This window comes from Lutra lutra, chromosome 4 (genome assembly GCF_902655055.1).
Source record: "Lutra lutra chromosome 4, mLutLut1.2, whole genome shotgun sequence".
In the NCBI taxonomy this organism is placed as follows: Eukaryota; Metazoa; Chordata; class Mammalia; order Carnivora; family Mustelidae; genus Lutra; species Lutra lutra.
Window position 1 is genome coordinate 94,456,090 of NC_062281.1, and position 22,664 is coordinate 94,478,753.

General features: G+C 48.5%; 1 protein-coding gene across 2 annotated transcripts in view; it reads left to right on the forward strand.

Moving 5' to 3' along the window:
• ZNF697 (zinc finger protein 697) overlaps positions 1-15,408 on the forward strand; it is a 31,221-nt gene extending 15,813 nt beyond the window's left edge. The window contains exons 1-3 of one of the 2 annotated variants that reach the window (XM_047727653.1): positions 2,616-2,671; positions 9,015-9,295; positions 10,698-15,408. In XM_047727653.1, coding sequence (XP_047583609.1) covers positions 9,052-9,295; positions 10,698-12,100 — 1,647 coding nt within the window. In that variant the 5' untranslated portion in view covers positions 2,616-2,671; positions 9,015-9,051 and the 3' untranslated portion in view covers positions 12,101-15,408. Of the gene's footprint in view, positions 1-2,615; positions 2,672-9,014; positions 9,296-10,697 lie in introns of those variants that run through there. The other variant, XM_047727652.1, reaches the window with a different exon arrangement.
• The last annotated feature ends 7,256 nt before the right edge of the window (positions 15,409-22,664 follow it).

Here is a 22,664-nt window from a genome sequence, read left to right on the forward strand (position 1 = left end):
TTCCCAATACCAACACCTTAAAAAAATGAACAACTTTCTTACTATCCAATATCTAATCAACATTTACAATTTCCTGACTGCCTTATACTTTGTTTTTGTACTTCAGTTGAACTGGGATTCAAATACTATGTGTTGATGTTGGTGGATACATCTCAAGTTTTTTGACATACAGTTTTCCTTCCTTTATCTTTCTTGCTACTTTTCTCATCGCTGTTGATGTGTCTCCTATGGTTCTCCTGTAGTTCCTGTGATCTGGGTTTTGCTGATAATGTTATTTTCAAGGAAATAAGAATAACACAAATATGTAATTTTTAAAATTTATATACATTTAAAATGTATATAAATGTTTCACCTTGTGCTGAAAAACAGCCTAGCTCTAGAGTTTACAATTTAACTAGGCAGGGAAATGGAAGCATCGGGAGATGTCTCTACATTTTTATTTTTGCTTTCTCTCTGTTGGAAGACACCTTGGCCGATTATATGCAGAGGTGTTACTTACCCACTGCTGAAATGAACTGGGCGGGAACACCACCCATCCTTCATCAACAACGCCAAACAGTTATTTTGGGCAGAGAAATGGAAGAGCAGTTTTGCCTGTTGAATCTGTAGAGGAAAACGGGGGTGATCGAATGTATGCATCAAACCCTTTGATCCCAACCCTCCTCTCTCCCTTTGAGGGTGTGGTAAGCATTCCCTTGAGGACTGTTCATTCCAAAGGAAATATGATCACGGAATCCTTTGGGGTGGAAAAGACTTGCTGAGGTCACCTGGCCCCATCTGGTAACCTTAACAAGAATTCTAGTATCAACTCTCCAGAAGGAGGCTGTTTGTTAACAACTTCCTTATCCCACATACAGCTGATGTACATTCTAAGTGGGCTCTCTGCCTTGTCCTCCAGTGAAACAGATCATTAGATTGTGTGTGTCTCTGCAGTGGGAGTGTGTGTTTGTACCCATATATGTGTCATTGTGGCTCTTTGGGTAAGATTAATTTTGATTCTTTCCTACTGTTTGTACAGTGCATACACACCCAGTTCAGCAATATATAGGAATAGTTTTTATAAAAAGGAAGACGTTTTTAGTGAGTAAATTTTGACTTATGATGGCATTATTGTAGATTTATTGTGTGTAATGATTAATTTTATGCATCTGCAATTTTATGCTGAGCCACTAGGTACACAGATACTTGATCTAACATTCTGGGTGTTCCTGCAACAGAGTTTTGGGATGAGATTAACATTAAAATTGGTAGGTTTTGAGTAAAGCAGATTGCTCTCCATAATATGGGTGGGCCTCATCCAATCAGTTGAAGGCCTGACTAGAACAAGAAGATTGATTTCCCTAAGTAAGGAGGAATTATCCAGCAGAAGGGCCTCAAAGTATTAGCTTTTATGGATCTCCAGCCTACTGGCCCACTGTGTAGATTTTGGTCTTGTCAGTCCCCATAATCACATGGGCCAGTTGCTTAATAGTGACTCTCTTTCTATAGGCACATTCTGTTGGTTTTGTTTCTCTGGAGAATGCTGACAAATGGTGTGGAGGGGGAAAAAAAGCAAGTCAGTATATGCCCTGGATTTATCTGGCTGGCTGTTTTTTGTTTGTTTGTTTTGTTTTTTAAGATTTTATTTATGTGAGAGAGAGAAAGTGAGAGAGCATGAGAGGGGAGAAGGTGAGAGAGCATGAGAGGGGAGAAGGTCAGAGGGAAAAGCAGACTCCCCTCCGAGCAGAGAGCTGAATATGGGACTTGATCAAGGGATTCCAGGATCATGACCTGAGCTAAAGGCAGTCGCTTAACCAACTGAGCCACCCAGGTGCCCTGGGTGCCTGTTTTTGAAGTGGTGTTTTCTATTAAAGAGATTGAAAGATCATTGGAGAGGCCATGAGAAAATTGAGATTTTGACCCGACGTCTTCTAGCAAGCTGTCTTTCGGTTCCTGACCCTGTCATTTTCCCTTTCCGAGCCTCACTTTCCCATCTGTAGGAGTTTGAGCTAAGGAATTTCCAGCTCAATGATTCCATGAAATAACAAATGTTGAACATTTGAGCGAGCTACCAAGGAGGCATCTGAGGGCAGTTCTCCCGAGGACTGCCCAAGGGCTACATCAGAAAAAAAAGCCGAGGATGTATACAGTAGTGGTGGTGGTACAAGGCCAAGCACAGTGACGAAAAAAATCATGAAAAGAAGGGATGCTCTGCACATCAAGTAGGACATTCCAGTTGGTTCAGTGTAAAACATGGATGAGTAAATGTCTGCATGAGAACCTGTAGCTTCTGTGCCTTCTCCTCGAAGGGCAGATGGTCTCACTTTGAGGGCACCCAGAATCTGTCTCTGAATTGGAGGAATGCTTTTTTTTTTTTTTTTTTTTTTTGCAGCAGAGTAGGGTGGTGGTGAAGGCTTGACAGCTGTGACAAGCTGAGACCCTTCCGCCAAACTGAGGGGCCCCTAGCACAACCAACAGACAGGAAATGCCTGACCCCAAGGACATCTGTGCTATTCTTGACCCAAGAGATTGGAAGGCGTCTCAGACTAGCTCTGGCCAGTGGGATTATCTATTGATTTCTCTGTTGCCTTGGTTTGAGCCTGTCTCTTTTTTTCAACTTGGGCTTTCCTCTCCAGGTAAAAAAGCGGTAACCACAAGGAGGAAACTGTATTATTTTAGCTTCTCCTGTCTGGTGAGTACTCAGTATTTAGCTGCAGTAATCTTTTGGCTTTCTGTAAGAAATTAATGTTCACCTCGTGTGGCAGCCTGCCACTGGTCAGGTTGGCATTTTGAGTTGGACAGTCTGGGTGTGCGACTGGGGAAATCAGCTGCCCCCTTTGGATGTGGACACACTCTCCTTGATCACTGGAGGCATCCAGGCAAATAATGGTGAGGTGGATTTCTTTGCCTCTGGGGTTCTTTCCGACCACAGGCTCATCGTGAAGAGGCAGGACCCTGATGGGCATCTCCCCAGAGAGGCTAGTGCTGGTTGACTGTTTACTCAGTTGGTGTTGAGGACTGACAAATGATTAACCCCATGGAATCCCTGGTTAGACCCCAGTTATGGTCATGAGTTCAGCCTTTTGAACTGCAGACTGAAATTGTTTTTCTAGCATTCTCCCCAGTTGGCGTCCCTGCTGGTTCCTGCCCAGCCTCTGCTATGGAAACCCTCCCCAGGGAGCAAATGGTGCACCCGGGGAGCGTGGGAAGTGAAGGCTGGAGGCCTCAGTCGGCTGCTGCGGGGGAGGCGGGGAGGCCGGCTGGCCCTAGCTGAGGTAAGGAAGGCACTTTGGAGAGGACAGGGAGACAGGAAAGGCACTGCAGCCTGGAGGAGGCGGAGTGGGAGCTGCTCCTGGCCCTCTGCCCAGCCGCTTCCTTCCCGTGACATGACAGCCCCGTCGGCCTGGCTCCTGGCCAACCTGGCAGTGGCTGTGGCACGTGACTCCCCCACTAGGCCGGCCAGGAGTCTGTTGGCGGAGGGCTGTGCGCAGGCCAACCCCTCCACCTGCCAGGGCCCTGGGTGGGCCATGCTCCGCTCCCCCGGCTGCCAGAGCTCAGCGTGCCCTTCCCGGGCAGCAGTGCCAAAGCAAGGGGCCTGGACACGCTGGCCGGAATTCTTAGGATACCTAGGAGCTATGTCGCTGGGAGCTCATCTGCCAAGCCCTGTGAGCTGTGGTGTTCGTTATGTGTAGACCTGGGTAGATGGCACTCCGTGTTTACCTCCCCAAATTACTGGATTATTGGAGTCAAATGAGCTGCAGTGCCCAGGGGGAGACCGTCTCACAGCAGGGGCCTGGGAGCACCTCGTGCTACTCCAGCTACCCTGGCCAGAGGTGGAATGACCATGTGGGGTCCTGCGCCAGATGCCCTGGAGAACCGTGGCCAGTGTTCTCTCAAGAAGGTGGGAGAGTGACCTGGGTTTGTCTGCCCCAGCCTCCTCCCAGAAGTGCGGTTGACTCCATAAATTGGTGGGGCTCTCGCGTTTGGAAAAGAGCTAGGTTTTGCACATAGCTGCAAAGGGGGCCACTGTGAAAATGTACTGGTACACTGTGATTAAATGCTAATTCTGGCCCTGCTCCTGGCTTCACTTCCTTTTCCCCCACCTCATTGCCTCAGTACCTCCTTCCAGCATACTTTACCCCATTTACTTCTATGGCATTGTTCCAGTGGGGTTGAATTTGTCTAGAAGGCACTTGAGCATTTTCCTAGTGACTTTCTAGGGTAATGAACATGACTCTTCTTTGAGTTGGGGGGCATGGGGTAGAAAGAGGGGACATGAAAATATTGCAAATTCTAGAAAGTAGGATTTAAGCAGTCTTCGCAGAGATAACTGATCCCACCCTGGAGTGATCTGCACCCAAGGAGAAAGGTGTGGTGGTGGTGGTGGGGGCAGGGAAATGGGGGTGGACACTTGGGGCGTTAATAGCTTTGCTGTGCTAGTTGAGTAAACATGAAGATGTCTAATGACACTGACAGTGATGTCCCCTTGGATTACCTCTCTCCTGCATGTCATATGACAAGCCAGAAGAGGCCTCGGGTCCATTCAGACTGAACCTCCTCATGGAACAGAAGCCCAGAGGGGGCAAATACTCAAAGTCACACAGCCCAAGGGCTGCGCTAGTCAGAAACAGGGGCTCCTTCCTCCCCATTGCTGCTAGTTCAATGATTAGAGTTAGATGCAGGATTCATCGGGTCTGCCTCACTGCCTCCACCATTACCTGTTTGGTTTTCTGCCCCCACCCCCTTAAATTTCTGTCTCTTCTGCAGGGGTGGGCAGGGCGATATCCCCTACAGTGGAGTCCGGATTTATTGAACACCTCATTCAGCTTGCTTGTACTTTCTGAATGCAGGCTGTATTATCCACATCTCCAAACCACTATGGAACTGCCCCTTCTTCCCTCACCCTTTGCTGGCTCTTGTGTCCACAGGGTGGGCTGTTCATTATAAAGTCTTTAGTAGTAAGGCCACAGGAAACTGCCATGTACTTGCCAAAGGCCATTCTTGGTGAATAGCCATGACCTTCAGTTTAGGAGGGATATGTGTGTGTATATAATTTTTTAAATCAAGAAGTTCGCGTAAGTTTCCTAACATTATAACTGCTGTTTACGGTGTCACTATGCCTACTGCTTTTCCTAATCTTATAGGATATAAGCAACAAATCTCATAGGTGGCAGTATAGTTGTTTTTTTCCATGCAAGCTCTGAAGATGAGCAAGTTTAAGTAACTTGCACAAGGTCACGTAGCTGACAGGATTTGAACCTAGGTCAGTGTAGCTGCACATCTACCACAGTGCCTGGCCACCCATTCATTATCCACCCCTGGCCTTGCCCAAGAAGGCATGTTGCTAGTTTTTGTTTTGAGAATGAATGGGAGAGGAGTTGGAACAAAATGTGCTTACAGATCTACTGACTGACACGTCAGTTATACCACAGTGTTTAGATAACATTTCTGAAAATTGTCTTCCATAGATTGAGATAAGCATGTCTGCCTTGTTGTTTCTAAAATAATGTAGCTATTCCTTCAGTGTACTTTCTCGCATTAAAAACAAAGTTGGCTTTTCTGCTGATAAAAAAAAATATATCTTTATTGTAGAAAATAGAGATGTTCACAAAAAGGAAAAGTGATCCCAAGCAATACACCAGCTTTTGGCTAAGACTGTGAGCACTGGAACTATCCTGTAGGGGTTTGAATCCCTACTGTGCCACCGGCAATATGTGTGACCTTGAGCTAGTCACGGCTTCTTTGCCTATTCCTTCATGTGTCTCTGAAGTTGAAAATTAGACCCTGCATCATTGAGTTGTTTAGATTAAGTGGTACAAAACCCTTAGATGTGACCAAGAGATGTTTGATTAATACATCAGTAATGTTCTAATTTTCCTCTCTGAATACGTATATACATGTGTAAATATATATGTGTGTGTATGTATATTATATTGTATGCATATACTAATAAATGAGATTTTTTTTTTTAAGCCAGCTAGTTTTCATCTAACGATATATCATGACTGCCTTTCCTTAGTTCTAAATAGTCTTCTCTAGTACTTGGTAGCTGCCTGGAACCTACTGATGGGTTGGTGTGAATGGAACTGAATCCATTATTGTGGGTCTTGAAGGTTTCCAGGTCTGCTCTAACATAGTACACTCTTAAAGAAATCTCAGTAGATGTTGCACCATGAATGGTGTTCCTCTAGGTGACAGGAGCTCCCCACTCTTTGTAGAGCATACCTAATCTTCCCTCTCCTGGTGTGAATGAGGATCTGAGCATTTCCCTTTGGGAGCTCAGAAGCTTCTGAGTGTGGCACCTGTGAACTTCTATATTCCAGCCCTATCCGGGGAACTCGGGCTCTGCCTCTTTTCCTTCCTTTCCCTTAAATCTATAAAAGCTATGTTTCTTTGTTTAATATTTCTGGTATCTGGTATCTCTTGGTTCCTGAGAAATCACAAATCAGAAAGTACTCTCATTCTGTTTCTCTGTACCTGAGGTATGAAGAAGGTGTGGTGTCCTTTTTAAAAGGAAAAAAGGAGAAACCCTAAGCATCTCTGTTTTCCAGGGTGGACTCCCAATGCCCACCCTTCTGGGTGAGCTGTAGTCATTTCTGTACCATTCCAGGCACCATGCCCTGCCATTTTAGTGTTTATTTTATTATTTTATTAAAACTTTATTTGTCAGAGATGGAAAGAACAAGCAGGGGAGTGGCAGGTGGAGGTAGAGGAAGAAGTAGTAGGCTCCCTGCTGAGCAAGGAGCCGGATGTGGGCCTCAATCCCAGGACCCTGGGATCATGACCTGAGCCGTAGGTAGCCACTTAACTGACTGAGCCACTCAGGCGTCCCTGCTGTTTTAGTTTTATGCATTTCTGGCGACATGCTTGTTTGATGATTTTATTTATTTATTTATTTATTTTTAAAGATTTTATTTATTTATTTGACAGAGAGAGATCACAAGTAGACGGAGAGGCAGGCAGAGAGAGAGAGAGAGAGGGAAGCAGGCTCCCTGCTGAGCAGAGAGCCCGATGCGGGCCTCGATCCCAGGACCCTGAGATCATGACCTGAGCCGAAGGCAGCGGCTTAACCCACTGAGCCACCCAGGCGCCCTGATGATTTTATTGATTTAGAATTCTACTTGCTGGTCTGAGATTGTTTCCCTGGAAGTGGCCCCACCCCTTCTCTGCTTTTAGCCTCTAGCAAACCAATAAGTCACATGTTTTGAAAATCCTGCTCTGTGCTCTCCACCCCTAGCCTTCAGGGTGTGTCATATATGCGGACTCTACGGATGTATTTGTCTGTAGAGTCTGAGCTCCAGAAGACAAAGAGAGTTATGGGTGGAAGTAACTTGGGGTCAGTAGTATCTCATGTAATATTCCTCTTAAAAAGTTTATGGCTTTGCTGAGATTTTCTCCTGGAGCCTAATCCTGAGTGTTTGGAACCTGTCATTTTAAACTGTATTGAGTCTAAAGAAACTTAGCTACATTCCAGGACACTGTTGACTAGCCTCAGACATGGCCATTTTCTTTTTTTGCTTTTCTTTCTTTCTTTTTTTTAAAAGATTTTATTTATTTGACAGAAATCACAAGTAGACAGAGAGGCAGGCAGAACAAGGAGGGGGGGAGCACCCACCCAGCAGGGAGCCTGATGTGGGGCTCGATCCCAGGACTCTGAGATCATGACCTGAGCTGAAGGCAGAGGCTTAACCCACTGAGCCATGCAGGCACCCCGACACGGCCATTTTCTGATGATGGTTAAGGGCCAGGCTTGGCTTTTCACTGTAATCTAGGGAGTACATTCTCATCTCCGAGAGAGGGTAGAATCTCAGAATATGCTAGTTAGGGCAATGGGTCTGTGAAAATTATGGTGGTGATTGTATGTCTGAGGTGTGCTGGAATGGCATCAGGACTTAAAAAGAGAAATAATTCATATTCCATATTGGACGGAGAAATGACCTGTGTATTTCACGTTTGTAATGCTCCAAGTATCAGTTCCTTGCAGTGTTTTCTAAAGCCCATTTTAATGTTTCCTTCTGATATCCTCCCTGGGAGAAAGGTTAAGTAGCATTGTCCTCCTTGCACTATTGAAGAGAAGGTGGAGACAAGGACAGGTGAAATTCCTTGCCTTAGGTCCTGAAAATTAGGCTGGCAAGAGCTTGCAGAGGCAGGAAAAGCTCCCAGCCAAAGAAAGAGCATTTTGCTCAGCGGTATTTATGTAGTAAGTCCTGTCTGGGGGCTGCTGAGCCAGAGAGTGCTGGACACTTCAAAGTCATAGTTCAAGATCCTTGACCATTAATCTGCTTTGCTGCCTTGAGCTAAGCCCTAAGAGTGATGGATGGCAGAAGTCGATTATTTTTGGCTCGGCTTCTCCGTCTTGGCAAGGGGCCTTTACATGTAAACCTGACATCTACAAAGGGTTTTGGAATCTGATGTCATTTTCTTCCTACAATTCACATGTTGGCCTGTGCTGTAGATGGGGTTACCTGTTATGTGAGGGTCACGTTCCTGTTTGGGGCTCCCTGTAGGGATGGCTTCTAACACAGAAGGCCGCTGCCTCCTCTTCCACACCCCAGCAGACTTGCTAGAGCTTCAATCTCTTGACTCACTGGGTGCAGGAAAGCAGCAGGCCCTCGCTGGTTTAATCCCTACTTACTGCTTATAGGTTAGTCTAAGGCTGACGGGGTCCTTCTTTTCGAGCTTTACGTTTTCTCAGCCGAAAAATGGGAACAACCACTGTTAAGGCTAAAAAGCCAGGTTAATGGAGAATCCACTTCAGAGATGGGAGGAGATGAATCTGCATCCAGTCCAGTGGGAGCTGGCATGTGATCTCAGATGGAGTTGTCACTGTTCCCATGCCACCCAGACCAGCATCTTTTGTGCTTGGTTCTCTGCATCTGAAAATGTGACATGGAGCAGAAATTTGTCATCTGGGTCTTGAACCTCTACACATTTTCTTGGACTGAGCCACTGATTTTCGTGGAAATCAAAGCCAGATATGGTGAGGGGGTGAGGCCAGACTGACCTGACCTATATCTGTGTTTTGTCTGGAACAGGGGTCCCCGGTCACCTCCCTTGTGCTGTTCTTCCTGGATGGAACGAGAAAATAAACAGGGTGTGTGTGAAGCCCAGGACTCAGCAGACAAAGGGATGGGCTCTGATTTTGAGAACTCTGAAGACAGAGAACGGGACCCAGAAGAAAGAGGAATGGGCTCTCACCCACAGGATGCCGACAAGAGAGAAGACCCCCCAGAGCAGGAGCTGGACTCCAACCCACATGATGAAACTCTGGGAGGGGACCCAGAGGAGAGGGAACTGGTATCTGACATCTGCCCAGGTGAGGAAAAGCTGGCATTTCCATGGAAGTTGCCCCCACTCACAGTTATTTCTAGCTCCTCTAGAGTTAGAACCCAGCGCAGCATTCTTTGTGGGAGAGCCCTCTAGCAGAGACCATTACGCGGAACCATAAGCCTGAGGAACATCCTTTTCTTCAATCCAGTCTGAGGTGGGCTGTTCTGGTAAACGTGGATGAAGAGGGTAACTCACTGGTGTCGCACTACAGTGTACAGAACACTGCTATAAATTAACACTTGCAATAACATGTGAGGGAGCACAGCTAATATCAGAACCTACCTCATCAGGTTGTTGGGGGGAGTTTAGATGAGTTGCTGCATTTGAAGACTTATCACAGCATTGAGCTCATAAAGTGTCCAGGTGTTTGCAGTTATAGTCATCATCATCTTTGTTCGCAGATAAGTAAACTCAGTGGTAAGTGACCTGCCCAGGTTTATGTGGCAACGCCCAAAGTGCTCAAGGCCTCTGCCAAATTCCTTGGTATTCTTGACCTGGAAAGAGGAAGCGCTAGCCCTCCGCCTCCATCCACATCCTTGGTCCTATCTCTGGGCATTTGTTGCTTTATACTGCTCTGTGCATGCCTTGAGGACAGAAATGAACTGAAATACCTTGCGGTCAAGACTAATGAGGTTACATTCCCTCCCCTGTGACACATCCCAGACTTCCTCCTGCTCTCCCCTGCAGTGTACATACCTAGTCTTTAATATCTTAGTAACTTTCTGGAGTGCCCTCTGTTCTGTGTTAAGCAGCCAGAGACAGGTGTGTGTTCTGGAAGTCTCTAAGCTGGGATCCCCAGCCCTAGGTCCTGTGCTCATTCTTCCTGCCTGGCTTACATAGTAAAGCCCTTAAGTTGGGGTGTGTTTGGGTTTGTTGTTCCACCCCTAACAAGTTTTATTTTTAAAAAATCAGCCCATTACCTCGTTAGGACGGGTGACCTTTTCTTGTGGTTGGCTGGAGTGGCCTTATCTTTTGAGGCCAGGGTCCTGAAAGGCATTAGGAGCTGTGAGAGTAAGCTAATGTCTCCCGAGATCCCACAGAGTCCCACCCAGCCCATTTCAAGCAGACTGTCAAGCCTTCAGATGACTCTGCTGAGTGGAGCCTCGGGTACCCTGGGTGGGGTCTGGGCCCCAGAGACAGTTGGTGTAGGAACTGGCCAGCCAAGGGGCGGTTGAGTGATCTTTGCCTGGGTTTCAGAGCTCACTCTCCTGCAGGCCTTCCTCAGGAGGTACCAGGTGGGAAGAAGGCTGGAATCACGGGGGTCTTGGGGGAGGGGTTGAGAATACTCCCGGGAGGGTGGCCTGCACTTTTACTGAGACTGGTGTCCTCCGGGTTTGCCTCTCGAGCGCCAAGTATAGTCACGACCACTGCCACCTTTTCTGTTGCAGAGGAACTGCTGAGTGAGGAAGAAGGGGCTGCTCTCCGCGAAGATGATGATTACCAATCTGGCGTAGCCGAGATGGCCATGTTCCCGGGACTGTCGGAGTCCGACAGCATTTCCCGGAGTCCCCGGGAAGAGGAGGAGGAGGAAGAGGAGAGCGCTGGGGAGAACCGGCTGGACGAAGAGGAGCAGCCGCCCCCTCCCATGCTCCCCTGGAGGCGGCATCTCTCCCTGGGGAGTCGGCACCGGGGCGACAAGCCCGCCCACCGCCGCTTCCGTCGGCTCCATCACCCCATGGCCATGGACCTCGGGGAGCTCGACAGCCTGATGGCCAGCATCATGGACGCGCCCACCATCTGCCCGGACTGCGGGGAAAGCTTCAGCCCGGGCGCCGCCTTCCTGCAGCACCAGCGCATCCACCGCTTGGCGGAGGCAGCCGCCGCCGCCAGCCTGGAGCCCTTCGGCTTCTCTAGCGAGTGCGGCGCCATGGTGGGCGTGGCGGGGGGCTTCGGGGCGGGGCCCGCGCTGGCCGGGCCCCCGCGCGAGAAGCCCTTCCGCTGCGGGGAGTGCGGAAAGGGCTTCAGCCGAAACACCTACCTGACCAACCACTTGCGCTTGCACACGGGCGAGCGGCCCAACCTGTGCGCTGACTGCGGCAAGAGCTTCAGCTGGCGCGCGGACCTGCTTAAGCACCGGCGCCTGCACACGGGCGAAAAGCCCTACCCGTGCCCCGAGTGCGGCGAGGCCTTCAGCCTCAGCTCGCACCTGCTGAGCCACCGGAGGGCGCACGCGGCGGCCAGCGGCGCGGGGGCGGCGGCGCTGCGGCCCTTCGCCTGCGGCGAGTGCGGCAAGGGTTTTGTGCGCCGCTCCCACCTGGCCAACCACCAGCGCATCCACACGGGCGAGAAGCCGCATGGCTGCGGCGAGTGTGGCAAGCGCTTCAGCTGGCGCTCGGACCTAGTGAAGCACCAGCGCGTGCACACGGGAGAGAAGCCCTACATGTGCTCGGAGTGCGGCGAGACCTTCAGCGTCAGCTCGCACCTCTTCACGCACAAGCGCACACACTCGGGCGAGCGGCCCTACGTGTGTCGCGAGTGCGGCAAGGGCTTTGGGCGCAACTCGCACCTGGTGAACCACCTGCGCGTGCACACGGGCGAGAAGCCCTTCTGCTGCGGCCAGTGCGAGAAGCGCTTCAGCGACTTCTCGACGCTCACGCAGCACCAGCGCACGCACACGGGCGAGAAGCCCTACACGTGCATCGAGTGCGGCAAGAGCTTCATCCAGAGCTCGCACCTGATCCGCCACCGCCGCATCCACACCGGCAACAAGCCGCACAAGTGTGCGGGCTGTGGCAAGGGTTTCCGCTACAAAACACACCTGGCGCAGCACCAGAAGCTGCACCTGTGCTAGGGGCCGGGCCGCGGGAAGGCTGCCCTGGTGGGGAGCATGTGGGGAGGAGCGGTTCTGGGGATAGAGCTTGTGGAGAGAAATGGGGAAGGGGCGGGACGGACAATCTGAGTGACCGGGGAGTCTTGGTGTTAAGGGGTCTTGAAGGGGAGGGTCGAGTAAGTGTGGTTCTTTTGGGGTGTTCTATTTTGCCTGCCTCCCCAACGGGACGTGTTTGGGAGATGTGCTTGAGCCATGACATCTTCAGATGCACGCAGTAGGGGTTGAAGAGCAAGTAAGTGCAGGCACTTTGAGGACCTTGAAGAAGGGGAGTTAGGGGGTTAGGTGAGTGAACAGGATGGGAGGCAATAGAGTAGGTCGGGCTGTGGGGGCCTGTGGGCGTCAGGAGAGGCTTATGGGGTAAAATAAAAGGTGGGTATGAATCATTCTGTCCTGGTCTCACCAGGTGTTACGTTAACACTGTTTGCTCTGTCGCCCCACATCAGCTGTAGTCTCATGAAAAGTAGAGGAACCTTGTCGATGCTATTGGAGAAGATATGTAGTATATTTTCCCCTTCATTTCTCTGAGCCAGAGTTAGCTGCTATTTTGAGGCATCCAGGGGAAACTGGGCAGGAAAGCTTACGCACTTGGATTCCAAGAGCAAAATTGAGGTTTGGAAATCCGTTCATAACTGGCTTTAAGATCACCTGGGAAATCTTGGTTCTGCTCCCCTGGTTCTTTGCTACTTCCTTTAAAGTGGTCTAGCTTCATGCTGGGTCAGGGTGGTCTGTGTGGATGGGAGGTGTTAGGTGTGTGCCAAGCCCGGTATTTCACGTCTCACTTGTGATCTTCTAAGTGCAGGGGAATGAAACAGTCCCAGCTATGTGTGGCTTTCCCTTTTCCAGGTCAGCATGTTGCTTGTTTGAAGTGAATCTCAGATCAGCAACCATTGCCCCAGTGACCTACTACAAAAGTTATCTAGCTCAGAGTTTTGCTGGCCTTATGTGAGAAATCCAGGAGAGCAAATGTTCACATGTTGGAGTGCAAAGCTTCTTTGTCTCATTTGCCTTTGCTCTGTATCCAGTGTCCCCCTCCCTCTTGGTAGTAATGGGGGAGATAATCGAACAGCCACCTCCATCCATATTGATAGAGACTTTTGGTCTGAATAGAGATATCTTTTATGTACACAGGAGGCACAGTAGAAAGCTCAAGGGTTTACACAAGGAAGGCCCAAGCAGGGAAAGGTGTTAAGTGCAAAATTGCCAAATAGCACAAGCAATGAATGTTTTCTGGTTGTTATATAAATGCCAAAATAGCACTTTTATATTTCTAAAGTGCTTTATGCTTTTTAACGATCATTAATTGTTTCTCACACCTTTGTGAGGTAGATCAGTATTATGACCCCTGTTGTAGGGAAGACTGAGGACAGGAGTACAGCAGGCTGTTTGGAAGACAGGCTGATGACCGTGGGGATAGGTACGGTCAAACTTTTTGTGTTCTCCTGTCAGCTGCTAGAAAGACTTAACCTGTCATGATTTATATAATAAAATGAAGACACTGAAAATTCTTAATGCTTCATGGAAAATTTAAGGCTAGTCTAGAAGGGCCAAAGATGTCCTTATTGACAAAGCTGGTCTTTGTCACATAATTAGGGTATCTTAGGATTGTTCCATTTCTAGTAGGGGGTTGTAGTTAGATGACTCTTGTACAGATTTCGGTTACCTGTACTGAAAATTCCTCCCCCAGGTTAGCCTTTAGAAATTAGAGTTGTGGAAAGCAGTCTTGTTTTCTTCACTAGTGATTGTTAGTTGTTCTGTACTTTTCATGGAAGCATCTTCACAAACTGTTGGACACACTTGAAAGCAAAGAAGAAAAACTGCAAGATTGTTTTTACGGTTTTAGCAAACTTTCTGTGGATGCTGGTAATTTATACTTGATTAATTGTATTTTAACAAAGATCCTCCTTGGGGGCTGTAGGGAAGCATGTTTTTGTCCTTATAAAAACACCTTCCAAAAAAAAAAAAAAAATCCTGAGAATTCTGGGCTTGTACAATGCCTGTTGATCTTGCCCTCTTAATTAGTTTATTGTTATTTACAAATGCAAATCAATTTTCAAAAGATAGATAATTTTGCAAGACACTAATTCTTTATTTTCTTTTAGTTGAGTAATCTGAGCAAAATCAATGTCCATTATTTATTGACTCTTTACCCTGAATACTAAGTGTATAGGACTCCTTTGAAAATAATATAGCCAATTTGTAGGTAACCTTATAACTTTGTGTGTTTTTTTATGCACATCTACCTCTTCCAGCCATTTTATGTTCTCTCAAGTCTGTGCCTATGAAATCTCATGCAACTTCTGATCCACTTTATGAGTTATTTGGCCTTTGACTGCCATTGTACTCTGTACGGTCTTGTCTGCATCAGCTATGTTATATATGGGCAGCTTTCAAGAAGGTTCAAGAGGGAAGGGAGATGAAGCTCATATGAAATAATTTGGTGGCAGTGGAAATGTTTGGGTTTCATTGACCTCTCTTCTTTCAAGTACCATGGGTAAGAGAGTCAGCTACCACTTCAGTATCCCTTTGAGGAGCAGATCCCTCAGCAGAAGAAAACAGCCCAACCACCAAAATCCCCACTCTCGTGGTGCATTTAAAATGTGATTCCATTTTTCCTAAACTTCTTCAGGGAACATAGCTGCATTAAGTGAATTTAAATGCAGACAGGATGCTGGTTCTTGTATCTAGTTCAAGAATAATAGTTTTTCTTCAGCAAGCCCCACTAACTGTGATGCACCCTTAAAAATGCTAATTTGAAGACTCCTTCCGTCAACTCATTCATGCTGGTGGAGGCAAGTGTATCATTTGTTTCCCGGGGAGTTTGGTCAAGTGCAGGCTGCTCTTGGCTTAGCAAAAGCTGGAGCAGTTTTGGTAGGTTAAATGGCTTGATTAGATCTTGAGCTCTGAGTTGGAAAGAGAAGATGAGAAGTTAACCCCTTGAGCCATGTGATTTCTTCAGGATCAAGAGGCTGTACATATGTGAGAAAGTACAGATGAAGAACCTGTGTTCATAGACTATCTGGACTGTGTTTCTGAAGTTTGTGCACATTTCCCTTCAGTATAATGTTATTTTACAGCTGTTTGTTAAAATAGTGAATAATTTAATGATCCTAAAAGTAACAGGTTTTGTGTGAGTGTGTGCTTGTATATGTGAGAATTGCCTTATTTTCAGGTTGTTTTATTTAATGATGGTTCCTCGGACAGCGTTCTGGTGTTCAGCAACCCATATGGAACATTTGTCATTAAATCCATATCAGTCTTTTTCCATGTCATTCTTTCTTCTTTGTCATCCATTAAATGGCACTGAGATCTGTATACAGAAGCTTACTGTCTGGTAGAACAGGGGTCAGCAAACTACTGAGTCTAGCCTACCTCCCTTTGCAAGTAAAATGTTCTGGACTGTGGTCCTCTCCATACAACCTTGCTTACATGTTGTCTGTGGTTGGTTTTGCTCTACCACAGCAAGGCTGAGTCTTTGTGACAGAGGCTACATGGCCCACAGTCCTAAAATGTTTACTCTCTGGATATTTACAAACAAAGGTTGCTGACTCCTGTGTTCGAGTGTTCTGGTGGATCCTAGATCATCCTGGAACTGGCTGATGTCTACATACTCTGCCTATTTTAACCAGTAATTCAGTAGGGCACTTCCGTATTCTTGCAGCTTTGGGATGTTGGGAAATGTGTGAATGCTATGCCACTGGTATCGATTTCTTCCTTCCTTGGAGGAACCTTTCTGTGGGGCATTTTGACAGGAAGTGGGGAAAGCCGATATGGGGAAGGGAGGCAGTCTTAGGTCTCACCCCTAATCTATTAAAAAAAAAATATTCCTGAATCACATCACAAAGTATTTTCTTTACCTCAGCTCTCAGAAAGGTAACTTAATGGCTGTTGGTAATACTGGATGGAACTTACCAGCTAGACTGGCCTTTTACTTAAGATGTTTTTTAGCTGCTTTGTGCCCAACCTCAGGGAAACAACGAGACAGGCAGTTTGTAAGGAAGGGATTCACAAGAAATAGAAAAAAACGCAGCGTGAAAGGCACTTTATGTTCTTGTGATGATCACAACCACCTCCTTGTGCGAGTGTCCACCCACCCTGTCTTGCCTGGCAGGGCCGGTGGATTTTGGGTCCCAGTCATGGAAAGAGGCACTCAGTCCAGGATTTATCAACATTCCTCCCTAAGCTCAACTATTCAGGTCTGAAGCAACCACCAGTCTATCTCCTGGTCCCTAGGAAAAGTACTGAATCAGGTATTTGAAGTATTTGTTCAGTGCTCTGTGGGGACATGGCAGTAAACCTGGACTTCTGGGCTATGCCATGAGGGGATGCTGGTCCTGAACATGCTGTTGGAGCAGGGCTCTGTCTGCCTTGCAGGTAGAGAGGATGTATCTGGTCAACTTGGAATTTTGTGGGCTGAATTAGTTTGAGATCAAGATTTCATTAATCTAACTTAACTATATATAGTAGAATTACCTGGAGAGCTTTTTTTTTTTTTTCTAAAGATTTTATTTATTTATTGAGAGTGAGAGAGCATGAGAGCTGAAAAGATCAAAGAGAGAAGCGGACTCCCCATGGAGCTGGGAGCCTGATGCGGGACTCGATCCTGGGACTCTGAGGTCGTGACCTGAGCCGAAGGCAGTCTGCCCAACCAACTGAGCCACTCAGGTGCGCCTCTGGAGAGCTTTAAAAACAAACAAACAAGCCCCCCCCCCAAAAAAAAAACCCGGGGCACCTGGGTGTCTCAGTTAAGCATCCAACCCCCCCCCTTTTTTTTTTTAAAGATTTTATTTATCCACTTGACAGATCATAAGTAGGCAGAGAGAGGGGGAAACAGACTCCCCGCCGAGCAGAGAGCCCGATGTGGGCCCAATCCCAGCACCCTGCGATCATGACCTGAGCTGAAGGCAGAGGCTCAACCCACTGAGCCACCCAGGCTCCCCAAGCATCCAACTCTTGATTTCAGCACAGGTCATGGTCTCAGGGTGGTGAGATTAGGCCCCACATCAGTTCCATGGTGGGAGTGAAGCCTGCTTAAGATTCTCTCTCTCCCCCTCCCTCTTCCCCTTTCTGCCCCTAAACACCACCCCACCAACACCAACACCACCAACAAAATCTGACAACAACCAAAAAATTGTACCAAATGGTGGTTGGTTGGTTTGGGGTGAAGTCCAAATACCGGTAATTTTACATAGACCTCCTAGGCAACTTTTACGTGCAACCCGGAATGAGAATTCTATAGGACCAATCAGGCGCCTTCGTGCTCTCTTGGGGATTACAGTAAGTAAAACTAATAAGCCTCACAACCTCTCCCCTGCTAAGAGTATAGAGGCAAAGGGCGTGGGCAGACAGCAAAGCCTAACAATGCCAGGGTCACTGCTGCAGCAAGTCAGGCTTTGCTGCCTGCCCACGCCTGCTAGGCCTACTTTTCACGTACACCTTTCCCAGGTAGATAATAAGTCAGGGCCAGGAGAAGTGCCTGTTTTCGCCATTCATCAGATAGTGCCAGATGGGCGTCATGGGCTGCTGCTGGCCTTCCTTTGTCTTTGCCAATCAGACTTCCTGCCTTCCCTTCTTTCTGATCTTCATTCCAACTCAGCTCACTTAACAAAGCGAAATTCCATGCATTTCTCCCTTTCGGAGCTGCCCTTGGCAAGAGAGTTGTTTTCTGAATTTTGCTCCTGGAGGGAAAGGAGAGGAGCTCACGCTTCAGGTCTCCAGCTTGAACACACTAGCCCTGGGTTCCGCTCTTTCCTGGCCAGAGCCTCAAGTGTTTGCAGATTACGGTTCCCTGCTGCCCGCCTGTGTTTCCAAGGTCACCCCGGCTCACCCAAACCCCATTCCCATGGTTTTCAGTCTCTAGCGGCCCCAGTGGGATCCAGGTGACTGTTCCCAGACTCGTCTGCATCCCGTTGGTGACCTGCTTCATCACCGCAACCAAAGAGTTGGATGGCAAGGTGTTTCATGTATCTAGCTGGCTTCCACACGTCTATATTTCCAGGGGTTTCATGCTAAGTGGAAGGACTGAACGGTCCCAGGCCTCACAGCTGCTGGAAACTAGGAACTCCCTGGAAGTGGTTTGACGTCATTTATTCACAGAAGAGTCTCCCCAGAGATGCCTCCCCTGACCCACGAGGACTGGAAAGGTTCTTCTGCCGAGATGTTCCCAGAACGTCCCAGACACATCTCCTGTGTATGAGCAGGTGCCCTGAGGTGCTGGCTCATTAAAAGCAGAGACCCAGAGAAGGTCACATGGAGTGCCCCAGCTTGCTGCTGGGGGTTAGTTAGAGAGAGAGAGATGTTCACATATCCAAACGCTCCAGAACAGGACAGGGGAAGGCTAGTTTTGCTCTCTGCCTAACATCAAACCCAGGTTCCTCCTGGTGGTGAATCATTTTGCAAACTGCAAGTGTGACTTTTTGGATTTGGCCCCTGGTGGGAGAAGGAAGAACTCCGTAATACCAAGGCGGCAGGTGTTAATTCCTGGGTGAGATGGGGCCTCCAGCAAAGGCTCGGAGTAAAGCAGACTCTGTGGAGGACGTGTGCCAGGGTCACTGCTGCAGCAAATCAGGCAGTGTCCGTTTTATCTGGCTTTGGAGGGTAGGGGAAAGAGGCAGTGTGATCTTGGAGGAGTTAATGAAGCAAGGGACTGCTTAGGGACCCGGCTAGACACTTCGTCAGGTCTAGTGTTTGAAGGTGACTGAATAAAGCCAGGACTTCGATGCACAAGGACCACCTCAAGGTTTCCACTGAAGCAGCTCTACTGCTCTCTGGGTTAACATCGATGGACACAGTAGAGGTCATGGACATGACTTCACAGCCAGACAGCTGCTGGACTGAGGAAGCCACTGCCTAGTGCTGCCGCAGCCTAGGCTGGGCACCTCAGGTGGGCTCAGTCTTGGCCTTGTCGGTCCAATGGAAAGATGTCGGTGTGACGTGTGGGGAGAAGATCGAACAGAATCACAAATGTGAAGCTTCCGGAAGGTTTAGGGGCTGTGCAAATATTAGGAAACAAGGCAGTTGCACACCGTTATCTCATAGCCTGGCTCCTGGGGGCCTAGAAGGAGAAGAAAAGCAGTTGCTTGCCTGTGGGACTGCATCCTTTCCAACTTCCAGCTCCTGAGGCAGGGGGGTGGGGAGGACAGTGGGGAATGAGGGGATGGGAGACCATGGCCTTCACTCCTTTCCTGGGAACAGAGGAAGAATGGAGGAGTCGGTCCTGCCATCCTTGGAGGGAAGAGTGCAGGACAGAGCTCCGGCATTCACTGGCTGTGTTCTTGAGCAAGGCTCCGATTTCTCTGGGCCTGTTTTCCTCTTCAAGTGACACCATCTCTATGGACCCTCCCCACTCTAGTGTCTGGTGGTGGTCAGAGAGCTTAAAACTTGGGAGGCATCCATGTCTCAATACAAGAATGACACGAAAGCTCGTCTAAGTCCGCATTAGTTTCTGGGGCTCAGCTGTGACCGCACTGCTGAGGAGGGAGGGAATGCTCTGTTGGGCTCCTGCTCTGTCTGGCCTTGGTTGTCCACAATCGGGAGGGGTGTTGTGCCCTGTACAGATGAGAAGCCAGACCCCAACAGAGCTGGGGAAGGGCTAGGGAGCCACTCGGTCAGCTTCGGCTCTGCGCAAACGTACGGCTGGTGAATGGTGTTATGGTGGCTGGTTGCTGCAGAAACACAGTGGTGCTGGGGGGGTCGGGGGGCGAACACTCACCAGTGTCCAGTATCATTGGGACTGGACCTAGAAGTGGGCCACGGGCTCCAGTGTGCCGGTAAGGGCACAGACCCAGGAGAATAAAGAGAGTTGAGTCACTCTGAAAAGGGCCAAATTGAAAGAGAGCCCAGGTGTTCACTCTTGTTTGCAGAGACGGGAGAGTCTCTTCTCTTTTGCACTCTTCTTCCGCAGCCCTCCCTGGCCCTGGCTACTTTGTTCCTGTCCCGGGAAGCCCCTGCTTGTCTCTGTTCTTGCCAGACCAGCATTCCACAAGCTGGGTCGGGCTGCATGGGCTCCACAGAAGGATCAGGCAGCTGGGGTGCTGGTTAAGCCTGCCCCCTGCCCTCTTTCCAAATAGTCTCTCTTATCCCTATCTCTTTTTCTTTAGCAAATATGCTGGCCCTGTGCCTTCTTGGCCTCCAGGAAGCTGTGCCTCTCCTGCCTATTCTGAGCACTGTACTCTCAGGCCAAACTCAGGGCAGCAAATACAAGGTCACCAGTATGGGTGGGTATAGTCTCTAGACTTGTCTTGGACAATCTTCACTCTACTCCCTCCAATCCCGTTTATTCTGGTCCAGAGTCTTTTTCCATTCCTTTTCTGTTCTATTTTCTTTCCTTTCCTTCCCTTCCCCCTCTCCCCTCCCTTTCCCCTCCTCTTTCTTCTTCCCTTCTCCTTCCCCTCCTCTTCCTCCTTCCCCTTCCTTTCCCCCTTGCCTTCCCTCTTCCCTTTCTCTTTCCCTTCCCCTTTCTTTATCTTTCACTTATTTGCTTTTCTTTAAAGATGTATTTATTTATTTAAAGATTTTGTTTATTTATTTGACAGAGCGAGACACAGCGAGAGAGGGAACACAGGCAGGGGGAGTGGGAGAGGGAGAAGCAGGCTTCCCACTGATCAGGGAGCCCAATGCGGGGCTTGATCCCAGGACCCTGGGATCATGACCTGAGCTGAAGGCAGACACTTAATGACTGAGTCACTCAGGCGTCCCTAAAGATTTCTTTATTTATTTTAGAGAGAGAGTGTGTGTGTGTGAACAGGAGGAGGGACAGAGGGAGAGGGAGAGAGATCCCAAGCAGATTCCATGCATGGAGCCAGACATGGTCGGGGGGGCGGATGGTGAAGTGGGGGGATCCTTGATCCCAGGACCCAGCGCTCATGACCTGAGCCAAAATCAAGAGCCAGTAGCTTAACCAACTGAGCTACTCAGGCACTCCCAGAATCTCCTTCTTTAAGAACATCATCTTCCTTCCTTCACTCCTTACATATTCAGTGGGTGCTCACTTGGGGCCAGATGTGGGAATACAGCTGTGCACAGGTTGCCAGCACAGGCTCCTCGCAGTGCCTTCCAGAGTCCACAGTCTAGTTAGGGAGACAGACGAGTTCATAAGCAGCCACCTGGACTGTGACTAGTTTCCTAGTGGAGAGACACGCTTCACCATTCCCTCGAAGGCTGGAGACTCTCTAGGGGAGGCACAGCCTGAAGCATGAGGACAAGTTGGCTGAGGGACGGGAGCCAGGAAACAGGCATGTGTTGCAGGCAGGAGAGGCCATGGTGGGAGCGTGGTGTGTGTGGCTGGAGAGTGTTCAGGTGGAGGGTTGAGAGGTGTCAGAAGCTATAATAATCCCCCCCCCATATCCTATGCTGCTCAAACCCTATGTTGCCTGGCCCTAGGTGCCCCTGCTATAAACATTCCTCTTTCCTTTACCACGGGGATTCTAGTGTGTTCTCAAGAGACTGCACCCTAGGCCAGCTCTGCTCCTGATTTATGGGTGATCTTGGGAAAGTCAATTTACATCTCAGGCCTCAGTTTTCTTGTTTGTGAAAGGAGGAAGGGAAGAAACCCATAGCTAAATGGGCTATGGGCCTATGGCCCTAGATCAGCTTATTTTAAGTCTAAAAATTTAGAGTTTACTTTAGGGTTCATTTTAACTCTAAAATGTGAACCCCGCAAATAATTTGATCTGTCCTGAAGGGGATAGGGAGACTCCCTGGTTTACTTGTGATTAGGAGGGAGTTGTTTTACCTTCTGATGAAAGAAATGCTCATAATCAAGACTAGCCACTTAGTTTCCAAAGCTTAGGGCAACATCAAATGTGGGGCCCCGCCAGGACTACACCAATCCCCATACCCACACATCCTCCCTGCTTCTTTGTAACTGAGCCCATGACTTTACAGATTCCAGCTGGTGCAAGGGGGAGTTTCGCCCTGCCTCGAGTAAAGGATATTCCTGCCTCGAGTAAAGGATATTCCTGCCTCAATAAGGGCAGAGACCATGCTCAGATGATGACAGAGCCAGGAGCCCATGTGCCAGCCCTATCTGTGGCCGGCCCCTATTTTGGGAGAAGGACTGACTTTGCTCGTGCAAGTTCTTTTGTTTCTTGAGGAAAGACTGCACTCTTAATTAGTGGGGAGCTTCAGGTTTCTAGAACAGACTGGTGACTGTTCCAGAGTTTGCAACTGACCCCAGGTCACCTGCCCTTGGGGACAGAGTGCCAATCCACTTTTTGTTAGCCCTCCCCTCCCCCTCCACTCCGTCATAATGAGTCTCTTTCATGCCTGGAAACACCAGCTCCCATTCCCCCCACTCAATACCCTTGTGTGGGATCCCATGATAAAGGAGGACTCCCTACAAACTTCCTTCAGAGTCCTTGATGCTTTAAGAAGCATCTTTTTCTTCTGATGAGATTTCCTCTGAAGTAAGTTTTTAAACCTGGAACATCCTTATTTTTGCATTTTGAAAACTCTCTGGGCATTACATTGTTTCAGACTGTACATCTAATTTCCAATCCCCTTAAAAATCTTACCAGTTGCGTTCTGC